The sequence below is a fragment of the Trypanosoma cruzi genome, genomic scaffold (assembly GCF_000209065.1).
Source record: "Trypanosoma cruzi strain CL Brener 1047053516807 genomic scaffold, whole genome shotgun sequence".
Lineage (NCBI taxonomy): Eukaryota > Euglenozoa > Kinetoplastea > Trypanosomatida > Trypanosomatidae > Trypanosoma > Trypanosoma cruzi.
In genome coordinates, this window is record NW_001849558.1 from 89,057 (window position 1) to 103,314 (window position 14,258).

General features: G+C 50.5%; 8 protein-coding genes across 8 annotated transcripts, besides 7 other annotated features; all 8 read left to right on the plus strand.

The window, feature by feature from the left end:
* Positions 1-14,258: part of a sequence feature (heterozygous, non-Esmeraldo-like haplotype) that runs on past the window's edge.
* Positions 13-2,736, plus strand: Tc00.1047053510655.90 (hypothetical protein, conserved; the record flags this gene model as incomplete). Its single annotated transcript, XM_808192.1, has 1 exon — positions 13-2,736. The coding sequence occupies one exon, from the start codon at positions 13-15 to the stop codon at positions 2,734-2,736; it is 2,724 nt and encodes a 907-aa protein (XP_813285.1).
* Tc00.1047053510655.100 (uncharacterized protein) lies at positions 3,114-4,193 on the plus strand (the record flags this gene model as incomplete). Its single annotated transcript, XM_808193.1, has 1 exon — positions 3,114-4,193. One exon carries the CDS (start codon positions 3,114-3,116, stop codon positions 4,191-4,193), a length of 1,080 nt encoding a protein of 359 aa, XP_813286.1.
* Positions 4,750-6,762, plus strand: Tc00.1047053510655.110 (ribonuclease, putative; the record flags this gene model as incomplete). The annotated part of the gene is made up of 1 exon (XM_808194.1): positions 4,750-6,762. One exon carries the CDS (start codon positions 4,750-4,752, stop codon positions 6,760-6,762), a length of 2,013 nt encoding a protein of 670 aa, XP_813287.1.
* Positions 6,786-6,825: a microsatellite.
* Positions 6,891-6,913: a sequence feature (AT_rich).
* Positions 6,969-7,019: a sequence feature (GA-rich).
* Tc00.1047053510655.120 (aminopeptidase P, putative) lies at positions 7,277-8,806 on the plus strand (the record flags this gene model as incomplete). The annotated part of the gene is made up of 1 exon (XM_808195.1): positions 7,277-8,806. The coding sequence occupies one exon, from the start codon at positions 7,277-7,279 to the stop codon at positions 8,804-8,806; it is 1,530 nt and encodes a 509-aa protein (XP_813288.1).
* Positions 8,826-8,850: a sequence feature (AT_rich).
* Positions 8,856-8,875: a microsatellite.
* Tc00.1047053510655.130 (hypothetical protein, conserved) lies at positions 9,190-9,807 on the plus strand (the record flags this gene model as incomplete). Its single annotated transcript, XM_808196.1, has 1 exon — positions 9,190-9,807. One exon carries the CDS (start codon positions 9,190-9,192, stop codon positions 9,805-9,807), a length of 618 nt encoding a protein of 205 aa, XP_813289.1.
* Positions 10,071-10,091: a microsatellite.
* On the plus strand, positions 10,334-12,613 carry Tc00.1047053510655.140 (hypothetical protein, conserved; the record flags this gene model as incomplete). The annotated part of the gene is made up of 1 exon (XM_808197.1): positions 10,334-12,613. One exon carries the CDS (start codon positions 10,334-10,336, stop codon positions 12,611-12,613), a length of 2,280 nt encoding a protein of 759 aa, XP_813290.1.
* On the plus strand, positions 12,675-13,331 carry Tc00.1047053510655.150 (hypothetical protein, conserved; the record flags this gene model as incomplete). The annotated part of the gene is made up of 1 exon (XM_808198.1): positions 12,675-13,331. One exon carries the CDS (start codon positions 12,675-12,677, stop codon positions 13,329-13,331), a length of 657 nt encoding a protein of 218 aa, XP_813291.1.
* Tc00.1047053510655.159 (hypothetical protein, conserved) lies at positions 13,591-14,258 on the plus strand (the record flags this gene model as incomplete). The annotated part of the gene is made up of 1 exon (XM_808199.1): positions 13,591-14,258. A coding segment is annotated over one exon (668 nt), but the record flags the coding sequence as incomplete, so codon positions are not given.

Genomic DNA, 14,258 nt, shown 5'->3' on the forward strand with positions numbered 1-14,258 from the left:
CACACAGGAACAATGAGCGATGTGAGGCAGGCCATCCTTGACGCCCTGGGTGCTGCCGCGGACGCGAACCCAGACATCCGTCACCATGGTGAGGCACAGTTACAGCGGTTGAAAGAGAGCCCGGACATCTTTTTTTCAAGTTGCGCGGAGTTGTTTACGGACGCTAGGGTGCCGACTCGGGGACGGCAACTTGTCGGATACCTCCTTAAAAATCATTTGGCACATCCATCGTGTCTGCAGAACAAGACGCTGCAGGTTGCGGTCATGGAGAGCGCAGTGGTGGACCCGGAGTGCGGCATACGCGCTGTGGCATGCGCCATCATCAGTGCTGCTGTCAGGGAAGCATATTGGCCGGTGCAGCCCGTCGTCAGTTCCCTCACAGGTGTTTTTTCCACACGCAGTGGGGAGTTACACGCCGTTCATGGCGCAATGCGTGCATTGTCGCAGATTGTTGATGATACCGTGCAACTCCTGGACATGCGGCAACTCACTGGTGTTGTTGTGAGTGCTGTTTTGCCCTATCTCGGAGCACAATTTGGAGGGCGAGAGGGCCTGGAGGTGCAGCTAAAGGCATTAGATACAGTTTCTGTAGTGCTTGAGCAGGCGGGCTTTGATTGTAGCAGCTTTTCTTACAGCAGTATGCGTCCTTATGTTCTAAATGTCATTGAATCCTGCTTTATGAATCTGCAGAACCCGTCTTCTGCTCAGTTGTCCACCAAGTCTGTGAAGTGTCTTGTTTTGTCACTTGGATACCACGACCTTATATCTGACGAGTTGTTTCATAAAATAACGAACCTCATGTCTATGGCAACAGCTTCACCAGATGGAACAGATGAGGACCTTCGCATTGAGGCAACGGAGTTTTGGCGTGGCGTTTTGTGCTTTCCCAGGTTTGCATCCCTGGTGGAGTCGACGCTAGAGAACATCATTCCCATACTGATTCGTTCCATGGTGTACTCTGAAATGGAAATTAGCATGTTGCAAGCCAGCGCCGAGGACTGGAATGTCCCTGACAAGATTGATGACATCAGACCAAGGCATTATCAGGCACGGGTAAACGATACTGGCGCCAATGATGCGGATGATGATTCCGATGATGACGACGGGGAAGTTGAAGAATGGAACCTGCGGCGTGTGTCCGCCCTGACGCTTGATTCCATCGCTGAGTATTATGGTGAAAGGATTATTTTCACGGTTTTAACTGTAATTGAGGGTATGATGCAACCAAACAACTCATGGAAAGAGTTGGAAGCCGCTATATTGGCTCTGGGGGCTATCATGGATGGCTGTTTTGACTCCATGACGCCGTATCTGCCTGAAATAAGTACGCGGCTACTTCAGTTGCTTGGGGACCCCTCTGTGCACTTCCTCGTTTGGAATATTTCACTTTGGACGATGACGCAGATTGGAAAGCATATTGTTTCCGTGCCGGAGAAATTGAAAGGCTTTATAACGTGCGTTCTTCAGAAGATGGAAAGTCCCTCGAAGCTTGTGCAGGAGGGTGCCACAGCGGCACTGCAGAAGACCATTGTTCTTTGTGACGAAGGACAGCTTGACAATGAAATTCCTTTTATAATTGACTGCATGGCAAGGTGTCTGCGCGGGTATCAACTCAAGAATCGTGTGTTGCTGCTTGAAACTTTGGAAACATTCTGCGAGGCGATGGGAGAACAACTGCGCGTTAGGCCGGACTCTGTGGAACTGCTGATGGCACCCCTCGGTGAGATTTGGGGCAGCACTCCCAACGATAGTCCGCTTCTTTTCTCCCTGTTTAAATGCATCTCTGGTGTCTGCAGGGCACTTGGTGCAGCTGTGCAGCCGGAGTTGGCTAAAAACCTTTTTGAACGCTCTTACTGTTTACTTGTCATGCATGTGCAGGCACGCACTGAAGCTCGAAGGACGAATCAAGATCCACCGGAGTATGAGTTTCTCGTGACAGCTGCAGATCTTTTATCCGGGCTATTTGATGCACTTGGCACGGGTTTGGGACCACTCGTCATGCAGTGCCATCCGCCACTTGTTTACACAGTGCTGGAGGCTCTCCGAGACGAGGATGCAGAGGTGCGTCAGAGTGGCTTTTCACTTCTTGGCGACTTGTCAAAGGTCTGTCCTGTCACCGTGCAGGGCGAACTGGAACGTGTGGTGAAGGCGGCATTGGAAAACCTGGCGGTTCTAGATGAAAACACATATGGCGTCATTAGCAATATCGGGTGGTGTATGTGCAATTTATTAGAGAATCAAATGGATATTGATAATTTGTCCACGTTGGACGCAGCAAACGGAATGCCACAGCTGTTTGCGGCGATGGCCCGTATTCTTGGAACCGTCTCCCACGCGGCTGATATGCGCAACATGGCGGAGAACTTGTGTATCTGTCTTGGCCTGATGCTCTACGCCGATCCTGGGGTGGAGTCTCAGTCCGGCTGCCAAGTCTCCCTTTTTGCCGACGCGTTTTGTTCGTACATGCGCAATGTGAAGGATGTGCCGCACAAGGAGCAGGCGGTGAGCGGCTTTTTGATGGCCGTGCGACAACAGTTACCGTTTGTGGTGCTTCGTCTCCACCTCTTTTTTGACCTCGCCCTCTCGCTTGCGTCGTGTCGTGCCGACGTCAAGCGGGCGATGGGGGAGTTGCTGCAGGCGGCGAGGGCACACGCTGGCGCCCGATGGACGCAGCAAATGGCAGAGTACAGCGAGCAGCTCCGAACACGTCTCTACCACGTCTACGGCATCCAGTGAGACGGCTGGAGGCAGACGCAAAAAAGGAACAGGGGATGAATCGAATAAATGAGGAGGACAAAAAATCCAAAAACAAAAAAAAAGAAGATAATTTGTTTTATCCAAATAAAATAAAAAATCCGCACAAAAAATATGGAGGGAAACGGAAAGACAAAAAAACAAAGGGGCCGAAGCGCATGCAGGAAGGCAGAGAGGGAGAGAGGTGTGTGCGTGTTTGTGTGTGCGGTGTCAGAGGAGTAAAAAGAATTTCAGTAAGAGGATAAAAAGGAGCGAAAAAAGGCCTTGGGATGAAGAGTTGTAATGAATGAGAGGAGCCGCAGAGGAGCAACGAGAATGCTTCAGGATGACTTAAAATATATTTTTTTGACTTTTGGGGGATGTGTCTGCGCAGGCGTGATGCTGTCTGTCAGCTTAACTCTTTCTCTTTTTGCCGTTTTTTTTTTTTTTTTTGGTGTGTGTGTGTGTGTTTGCTTTGTTTGCGCCATCAATTCTTCATGAAAAGAGCGTTTAGGGAGGCGAGAGAGGGGGGTGAACACGGGTGTGTCCTCAGAGGCGTGGGGGGCCGCCACCCAATGGCCCGTGACCGCATGGCCGAGTTCATCTCCCTGGTTCCGCACCGTGGGCGGGGGGCGGCCTCGCACGGCAACATCTACGGCGGCAACGGCAATAACGGCTGCGAGGGGACTGAACGCGGCGCCATGTGGCTGCCAATTGACGATGAAACGCGACCCATTTTCACGTCACTTTCTAAAATACGGCAGCAGGTGGAGGCACTGGAGGCGCTGCACGTAGAGCAACTGGTGGAGATGTGCGCAAGGAAGCGGGAGGCCGTACACGATGCGGTGGAAAAGATTTGTTCCGAGTGCCACTTCTCTCGGGAAATGATTCACAAATACAATCGCGCCACCAAGCAGCTGGCAGAGGGAGTAAATACCAACCGTCGGCCCATAAACACGGCGGAGCTGCGTATGCGACACAACATTGCCATGTTTATGGAGTGTCAACTGATGCAAAATGTACGCACCATGTGGATGGAACAGAAGGCTCAAGAAGAACGTTTGGTTGATGCTACTGCAAGGCGTCTCAAGGCGCGTTTTGGGGTTGTTGGGAATAGCGTTAATGAGAATTTCAATCGGGGTGAGATGACTGTTGAAAACTCCTTTGAGATTGCGCGACGGCTTGTGGCGACAGGCAATGAGGATCGGTCGTTTTCCCTGGCCCGGGATGAACTGGAGCGGGTGACGCGCACACGGGATGCTGTATTGGAGCTTGAGCAGGAGATGCAGGATCTCCTGCAACTTTTTAGTGATCTGCAACTTCTTTTGCAAGGACAGCATGAGCAGCTCATATTGATTCAGCAGAATGTCGAGAAGGGTTGTCAGAATCTTGTGGCTTCTGCAGGACATCTTCAGGCGGCAAAGCAACACAAGAAAAAATCTTGCTGTGTGCTCCAGTAGTATTGGTGGGGGATGCTTGTTTTATGTAATGTCGGTATTGAAAATGACAAAATAATACCATGAACTTCAGTGCAAGTGTGTGTTAGTGTTAGTGGTGCGAGTTGGGGGTGTTATTCGCCACTTTAGCCGCCTGTGCTCTGTGAATGAGGAAAGACGGGAGGCGAACAGGTGGAGGGAGAAGTGCGTATTGGAGGAGTGAGGGAAAAAAGACCCTTTTTTTTATGCTGGCAATAAATAATTTGATTTTTTACTTTTGTATCGATCGTGTTTGAAAAGGCTGACGCTCTGTGGGAGGCGAAGAGAGCCACGCACTTTTCCTTTATATCTTTATTCGGGCGCATTGCTGCTCGCGTACACACTGTGGTTGCGGTTCCCACGTCCGAAGTGAAGGTAACCGCTGCTGCTAGTATTGCTGTTGGCTTCATTGTTCCCATGCTCCTTTGAACTCTCCGTCTCTTGCAGTGGACCGTGCGGAGGGGAGAAGTGCCCGTCAAAAGAGGGTGACTTTTTGTGCCTGCGTGTCAGACTTCTTTCTCTATCGTCTTATTTTATTTTTATGTTTTTAACCTTTCATGATACGAATGGATCGGTCTGTGTGCGTGCGTATAAACACACCGATAGGGATAAGGATAGAGATAGGGAGGGAGAGAGTTGGAAAGGCAAGCAAATGACGTCTGACATAACTTTTATTACGCGGCAAAATTTTACCGAAATTTTTCCTCACTTTGTGAGGGATCTTAGCGAGGCAAACTTTACGGCCGTCGATCTTGAGTTTACCGGCATTGACCGCGAGTCCAATTCCGATTTTCTTAGGCTGCCCGAGGAGGCTTTTTTGCAGAAGATGGCAGCAGCACGTCTGTTTAGTCCATTGCAGATTGGATTTAGTATGTTTCGCGGTGATACCGACCTGGAAGGCAACTCCGGTGGGAATTCGCCGGGCGCGGGCGTCAATTCTCAATCTTACCGCGACGCAATGGGCTGGGAAGCAAAATCCTTTTGTCCTTGTGGATTGATGGGACCGATGCTCAAGCAGATAATTGAGTCGTGGGTTTCCAAGGGACAAGTAGACCCCAATGAACTGGCGGAGCTCGAAAAGAGACGGCGGGAGGCGGAGAATATCTGCGGGAGCGTTGCAGAATTCAATTCCGTCTACGAACGGTTGCGTGCGCACCAAACACTGAATGAGATCAACACAGTTATTGCAATGGCGCAGCGGTGGAAGGGATACGCTGAGAGGAAGAAGCGGCACGTAGCTGTCCGTAACTACTCTTGCTACTTGTTTCCCGCTCCAGAGAAGGACGAGGGGGATCGAACGGTCACTCTATCCTCAGAAACGGCTGTGTTCTTGTTGAAGAACGCCATGGACCTTAACAAATGGGTGACGGAAGGCCTGTTTTTTGTGTCCTTTGACGAGTACGCCAAGGCACAGCAGGGAGCCTTGTGCATTCCGTTTGCTGCGGACCGCTTGATTGAACAGGGGGGAAGAGTGGCGGCCTTGTATAGGTGGATAAATGCATTGCCGCTCGCTGAGCTAAGAGGCCAGCTTTCTGCGGAGTTCAAAAACATTCTTTCTTTTCTGAAGCAGGCCGAAGTGGGGGACTCCGTGGAGCTGAACATTCCGTTTATGAAGGCACCGTGGTTTGCGGAATTTGAAAATCACATGCGAGTGTTGGGGCTGCACTTCTCGCGGAGGACGATTACAAGGGTCCCATCATCAGGTGATGAAGGCGTGCCCATTGAGAAAGACCCTCGCTACTTTGGCACACGTCTGCTGGAGACACTTGTGACGGCGACGCGATGCTGGAAAAAGATTCTGGTGATACACAATGGTCTCTCCGACTTGGCATTTCTCTGTGCCGCCATGCACCAGCCGCCGCCGGAGACACTGTGCGAATTTAAACGTACAATTCGAGAGATGTTTCCGTTTTTTTTTGACACGCGGACGTTGACGTGTGCCCCCTCCTTGCAGAACATTGGCATATTAACGGCAACACTCAAGAAAACTTATTTTACTCTCCTAAAGAGAAACAAGAGGATTCAGCTTCATTGCCCCTCATCGTTTGAGGTGGCGGAGCAGAGTGAGATGAAGGAGCATGACGCTGTCATTGACGCGTTCATGACGGGATCGCTTTTTTTGTTTGCACAGGAGGAACTCGCTCAGGTGGGCTCGGATTTTCGACGACTGCGCGGCATCACTCCCATTTATGGCTGCGTGTTTAGTGTGAACTTTGAGGATGAAGTCGCCGATTGCATCGTGCACCCTCCTTCTGCCCCCATCTATTTGGTACACCGCCCCTCCCACATGTCTCTGAACATGGAGACACTGCGGAACAAACTGTCTGCCGTGGCGGAGGGTGTTGCCTTCATATTCAATGGTGATTATTGCCTTGTAAAAATTTGCGACAAGACAGTTAAAAAGGGGGTCAAGGAACATATTGAGGTCGTGATCAGGCAATGGTGTGAAAGCCTCAGTATGGGGTTCAAACCCCTGGATGTGGCATCGTGCGTCCGCGCTCATAACATCAGTTACGTGAGTGAAATAGAGGGGCCTCTGTTGGTTCCTCATTAGCCGTTGTTGACTTGTTGGCTTGCTTCTTTTTTTCCCATTTTTTTTTTTTTTTTTTTTTTTTTTGAGGGGAGTGGTGCTGTATATTTATTTTATTTTTTGAGAAAGAACTTTTGAAAGTGATTTTAGGCTTAAATATTTTTTTATTTTTATTGCGCCGTCTGCAGGCGTTTGACTGGCGATGGGTGATCCCCGGAACATGACGACAGGAGAGAAGGAAACACGAAAGGAAAAACAGAGAGAGAGAGAGGGAGAGGGAGGATGTGTCTGTGGGGGTGTAGGGGGGCGTTGAAGGGGAGGCGCGGGTGTGTGTGTTTGTTTTTCTGTATTGCGGGCGTCTTTGCGTGCTGTTGCTTTGGCTGATGGGCTGCGTTTGGCTTCTCGATCGTCGTTACACCGCGGCGCTGCCTTTTTTTTTGGGGGTGGGGGTGGTGGCGGTGGCCAATTTGAGTTCGTCAGGCGTCTTTTCTTTTTCTCTCTCTATTTCTTGCTGTTTCTTCCTTTTTTCCCTCCCCGCATGCACTCAGAGGAGTGTTACGTTGTGGAGCAAAACACGCCAACGAAGACGACGATGGCCTCAAATAACAAACAGAATGGCCATAAAGACAACGCATGCACCGCGTATCCCTTTAAGGTGAAACGCGAGATGTATCGCGAGCAGCGACAGCGTCTTGCAGCCGCGTTGCTTTCAAGCAAAGATGCGACGCATGCAGCATTTCTTCAGGGTGGATCGGAGGTTCCGGTGAACTCGTCGGATATCAACTACCTCTTTTGGCAGGAGAGTTACTTTGCGTACCTGTTTGGCTGCGATATTCCTGACAGTTTTGGTGCTGTTCTCGCCGATGGCAAGGGCCTTCTTTTCATCCCTCGCTACCCCGTTTCCTACGCCGTCTGGATGGGTGAGTTGCCCACACCAGAGAGCGTGAAGCTTGCCACAGGATTGGAAGAAGTGTATTACACCGACGAGATTGAAGCTGCGCTCACCTCAAAAGGTGTACAAACCGTTGAAGTCCTGGATGGTGTAAACTCGGACAGCGGTCTTCACGTTCTCACGGCAAAGCTGCCAGAAGGATCCAAGGTGAAGATCTCTAACAAATGGCTATTTGGCGTACTTACCCAACAGCGTTGCCACAAGACAGATCTCGAGGCAGAGCTTTTGCAGTATGTGTGCAGGGTCTCCAGCGAGGCACATATTCATGTAATGCAACACTGCAAACCTGGTATGTCGCAACATCACCTTGAATCCACCTTTTTGCACTATGTATACTACCACGGTGGCTGTCGCAAAGTGGCATACACCTGCATCTGTGGCACCGGTCACCATGGGGCTGTTCTGCACTATCCGAACAATGATGCCCCCGTTGAGGACGGGTCAATGGCACTTCTTGATATGGGTGGTCATTACATGGGCTATGCAAGCGATATTACATGCTCCTTTCCCGTTAATGGTAAGTTTACTGAAGATCAACGAATAATCTACAATGCTGTGCTGGACGCCCATGACTCCGTAATGAGGCAGTTGAAACCAGGCGTGAACTGGGTCGACATGCACAAACTGGCTCTGCGTGTGATGTGCGAACACCTTGTGCGGGCCGGTATTCTTTTGGGGGATGTGGATACCATTATGAGAAAACGTGTTATGGGTCTTTTTCAACCACATGGCCTTGGCCACCTCATGGGCATGGATGTGCACGACGTCGGTGGTTACTTGGAGGGATGCCCCCCGCGGCCTGAAGAGAGTGACTGCTGCAAGTTACGTATGGCCCGTGTGCTGGAAAAGGGATTTTGCCTAACGGTGGAGCCCGGCTGCTACATTAACCGCACTCTTCTCACCGATGCCTTCCAGAACCCGGAGTTCAAGCCCCACCTCAATGAGGCCAAGCTGCGCTCTTTGTGGAACTTTGGCGGAGTGCGCATTGAAAGCGACGTTCTCATCACGGAGACGGGTGCAATCAACATGACACTCGTCCCCCGCACCGTCGAGGAGGTTGAAAAGACAATGGCTGGTGCCCCGTTCTCGCGGGAGCCTGAAGTATTCACCCACTGAGGGCATTTGATGCACAAGGTATATTTATATTTATTTATATATATGATAGTTATTATTATTATTATTATTTTGTTTATATTTTGTCAACAATTCGAAAACGAAGACATTTATAATGGTTGTGGAAGTAAAATTCAGGACTGAAAGCGGGGAAAAGGGTGCGGGGTTGTTGTTGGTGGTGAGTGAGGTAACTGGAGCGAGGGGAGAGGGGAAGCAAAGTAGGGGGGTCTCGTCTAAAGGAGAGAAAGGTGTTGGTGGTTGAAACGAGGGGCACAAAAGTATGCTTTAACGTTTTTTTTCTGTTGTATTGGTATATATATATATTACGTGACTTGACCTGCCCGTACTGTGGCGACGTAATTGTGAAGGTCGTTTTGCTTTCGTGCATGCATTTGCTTTTACTATGCGGGCCACCGCATTTCTTTTTTTTTTTTGCGCATATATACGAATATAAATATATACATGTTGCCTGCAATATTTTCCTTGATAGGCTTCTGGTGATGATGAGGAGGGCAAAGAAGCAACAGTTTGACGGTACCAACTCCAAGGCCGCCACTGTTGTAGGTGTGGCATCTGCAACTGCTGGGTGCAGGGGCGGAAGAGTTGTTGTGGAGCCCAAGGGCGAGTCTGAAATTGCGGACATCTTTGCTGCCATGCGGGAGAAGCTGCATCGAGACGGTTGCCGCAGCCGAAGTGGTGGCGACTCTATTCAGCGGCGCAAAGATGTTAAAACTGCCTCCCAGTGTGTCAGCGACGGCTTGTATCACGCACCGGAGAAGACGCTGGAGTTGAGTGATCCGGCATTCTTTGATGTGGCCTCGCAGCGACAACAGAAGAAGAAGAAGGCCAACGCATCCACTGCCACCAAATTTCCAGAGGAGGTGCTACGACGTGAGGGTGTGGATCGCATTGTCACTCTGGAGGAGCTGCGAGGTATCACGTCGTCGAACCCCAAAGCAGGCACGACCGCCAATTGCCCTTTTGACTGCGATTGTTGCTTCTGAAGAAAACCTTTGGGAAAAAAAAGTGTTGTTTTTTTGTCGTTCTTTGTTGGGACGCGGATACACAGTAAGTTCAAGGCCGCTGTTGTGGGCTAGCCGGCTGGATTTCTCGGTTAAGTTTTGTACGGTACAATATCTTTTCCATTTCATTACAAAACGGTGACTGCGCAATGCAAAGGTATTGCCTGTGAAGTTGGGATTTATTTATTTATTTTTTGACGGTTTTTCTTTGGACTTATTTCTTTCTTTCCCTTTAAAAAATTTTTTCTCTCTCTCTCTCTCTCTCTGCCTCTGTGTGTGGCGGCTCTTCATTCACACGTGTAATTTGGTGCATTGGGTGATGGGGTGGGTGGGAGATAAAGGAGTCAAGGGGGAACGGGGTACAGATACCACGTACGCATCTCACATTAAGAGTAAGGGAGAAGGGAAGGGAAGAAGCAATATATAAGCGGTCTAGCAAAGAAGCGAGTCTACATAGAATTTTGCGTGTTTGGCCTCCTCATTTACACGCAGGGCTCCTCCGTATGCAATGGAGACGTCACATTCTCTTCGCTGTGCGCCAACACGCCGTTCACTTAAATTTCATGCAGGTGCCCACGCCCAGCATTTTATCCTCTTTGATCCTTCCATCAGCAAGCACGACCGTATGATTCTTTATATGGAGCTGTTTGCCTTTATACAACATTTTATTGATACTGAGGCCATTCCACACTTCAGACCTTCAAGGTATTTACCTGAAGAATACGTTGAGCTTCGCGTTTTGACAGACCCGCGTCATCCTGCATACGGACAGATCGGTCTTTTTGCCAAGAATACAATCCCTGCCAACACAGTCGTGACACCCTATAGCGGATATATCGAAATTTTCAGTACCTCCTGCAGCTCCAGAACCTACACGATGGGCTTTGGTTCCTTTGGAGATGAATATGCTTTGGACGCCGAGTTTGTTGGCAATTACGGCCGTTTTGCAAATGACCCTCGAGGGGTTGAGGGGCTTGTGGCGAATCTCACCGCGGAGAGTCGGTTCACGCCGCGGGGAGAGGCGTACACGGCATTGGTTTCCAGGCGAATTATTAACAAGGGCGAGGAGATTCTGATGTCATACGGTAAAGCGCATAGTCTTACGCCTAGTCCGTGGGTGGGATTAAAAGGAGAACTTCTTACGCGCCAGCGGGCTGGTGGCATCGTCCCCTTTCCGCAACTTATGAGCAAAAGGAGAAACGGTTTGATTCCTCATCTAGAATGGGCCCCAGTGCGAGGGAATTTAAACTCTCTTGCCTCACTTGGGAGTCATGATGATACCGCACGGATTTATCATAAATGGCTACAGAAATCAGTTGATGTCTCGGGCGCCCATTCACCTGCCGAAAATGAGAATACAGAGATGGTGCTACTGTGGGAGTGTCCACAGTGTGGAATGTGGAGCATTGGAAGCCCCACACCTGTGAGTATTAATCACTGCTTCTTATGCCGTTCACCTCGACTTCAGCGGGCTCGCATGGTGGCAGTTTGTTGCTCCCCTTCATTGTCACGTGAGGATGTGTTGGCGTCGGTGATTCGAGGTGTGGCGTCCGTGCCGTCTTCCCCGCTGGGCGAGCAGCCGCCGGATTTGCCCTTTTCAACGGCAATCGAGGATGGAGCCAGCGCGTTGGGAACGTACATTGCCTCGTCATCAGAGGGAATTTGTGTCAAAAGCGACCAGAAGGGCAGCGGCAGTGGTGATGCGAGTGGAAGCCCCACAAAAGAAATATTAACGTTCCCATTTGGCTCGGAAGCCGTGAGTTGGCCCCTCAACGTCCCGTTTCTCCCCTGGCAGGTGTGGGATTCCGCGGTTCCGCTCTCGGCCATTAGAAAGCACTCCAGATTTGAGACACATGTAAGCATCTTTTTGTATGCCGTCAATACCGCAAGTGAGGAAGATCATCGGCCAATGGGTAGTGAGGGTAAGCGGGGCAGAGAGGAGGGCGAGGCAAGAGAACTACACCAACAACGAACTCAACTGCATCAGAGAGGACGAAGGCCACGAGTGCGGCGAAAAAAAGAAGAGTTGTGGCAAAAAGAGGAACTACTACCAAGCAGTGTGCAGGATCACGCTGAGGCGATAACAGCATTGAATCCAACGAGGAAATGTTTAGGCGAAACGAAAACTGCGGAGAACAGTAACGCCACGGATTACCTCTTCTACATTAGTAGCTCTTCTTTGTGCGGCGAGAATCAGTATGACGCCACTGAGGACAATAGCGAGGATGCTGCTGTTCATTCCGCGTCTCAGTCATTATTGAAGGGCGTTGTTCGTCGGGTTTTTGCTGGCAAGTCGTACCAAAGCGGTGAGGTGGTGGCCGCTGTGGGTGGGCTGATTGTGCCCACGTCTGACGGACGACGGCGACCCGATAGCTCTGTATTGGAGATACCAATGAAGTATTTTTTACCGGCACGGGTTCGTCGTAAGCTGCGCGGCATGCGAAATGGTGGCAGAGGGCCAACAAATAGTGAGATGGACGTGGAAGAGGCAATGACCCTTTCTGACCTTCTTCGGCGCCTCGAGGGCCTTTCACTGATTGTAACGAATGAGCTGATGTTCTGTCCTTGTCTTGTCCTGCGAGACGAGGAGGAGAAGGATGATAGGCATGCATGCACGGATGGCATTGAACAAGAGGGAAATAGCTTTTCCAAGCGTCACCCGTTGATTGGAGCATGTAATGTGAGTTTTGTCTTGACAATGGATGCCCTTGGGTCTCCGTACGTCGCTGCGGTCGCTTTGAAAGACATCAACACCTTTGAACCGTTGCTGGCCTGTGTTGGCTCCTGAAAGTAGGTGGACCCTCCATCAGGTGCTTTTCCAAGAATCTTATTTATATTTGTGTTTACATATGTACGCGTGTACATTTTGTCATTTGGGTGCTTATATGCTGCCTACAAGAAATGTTGTTTTTAACACTTTTTTTTGGTTTGTATTGTTTTCAAATCAATTTGATTTTGGTTTTGCCGGATTTCCGGTTTTGCGTGCTGCTTCTTCTTTATTCTTGTTGTTGTCTCTATCTCGAGAGGGAGGAAGTGACATGGTTGAGGAGCCGCCGCCCCAGCTGCCCATCGGCGACCGTGGCTATCTTGCGTGTCGTCAGTGCCGCCTCATTTTGACGGAGACGCAGTTTATTCGTGACGGGTGTTCCGTGTGTGGCACGGGGCCTGTTAGCCGCGATGAGCTGCACGATGTCACTACCGCCGACTTTTCGAACTTTGTCGGTCTCATTGCGCCGGAGAAGTCGTGGGTTGCGCGGATGATCGGCAGGACGGGATGCCCAAATGGCGTCTTTGCTGCCATGCTCAACGACGAGGACGAGGAGGAGATCGACAGCAACGATGACGGCGACGATGGCGCCGTCGAGGAAGACGACAAAGAGGAGGAGGTGGAGGTGGGGGACGAGCACACAGACGGAGGCGGGGGGCACAGAGACGACACCCCGCCAAGCAGCAGACCGGCATCGCCGGTCATGACGGATGAGGAATTTTTGGTCACCGAGAAATAACGGGGGAGGGAGTGCGGAAAAACAAAACACGCAAAAAGGGAAAGGAATCATCAGCGGTCAAATGGTCGACTCTGTACGTTTTTTTTTTTTTTAGAAGGCTCTTATTTAAGAACAGCCTCTGGCCCTTTTTTTTTTTGGTGGTGGTGGTGGTGAGGTTATTTTTTGTTTTTCTGACTCTTTTTCACCTCCCTGTTTCTCTCCTTTTTTTTTTTTTCCTGTCGACGCAGCAAAATATCCCCAGCTACAGCGGCGAAGATCCATGGCCAGCGCGCGGAGTCCGGTGTTGCCGCATCTGGACTTCAGGCCGCAGTCCGCGGAAGGACGGGCGCCCGGTGTGACGGATCAGGCGGCGTACAACGAGCTCGTCGCCAACTACACCACTCTCAAGGCAAAGGTGAACACCATGCTGGCAAAAAATGTGGACATCATTCGTCACAGCCCTGTCGTTGACCTCACGCGGAATTACGTTGGTGCCGCGGGTCTTCAGGCTATGACGAGCCTTCTCGCGAAAAATGACAATCTTCAGGAGCTGCGCTTACCGGGCAGTGGACTCAACAACGACGCCGTCGTCTTTTTTTGCCGGGCGATGGTGAAGCACCCACGCCTTACAAGTTTGGACTTCTCATGTAACAACATCTCTCTTGCCGCTGGCCTCGCGCTTATTTCTTTGTTGCAGCAGAACAAAAATGTGGTTCACATTGATATGAGTGAGACGCAGGTGCCGGGCGCCGTAATGAAGAAGATTCAGCTTGGCCTTCAGCGAAACAAACTACTTGCCGCTCGGGCTGCGGCAGCATCGCCCGATGCAGCAGACGATACAACATCGGTGACACGCAGCACCGAGGGAGGCTTTTGTTCTACCATTCGTGAGACGGTTCGAAAGGTGGAGTGGGAGCGTCGGGAGGAGGAGGCACTTCATCGCCTGAG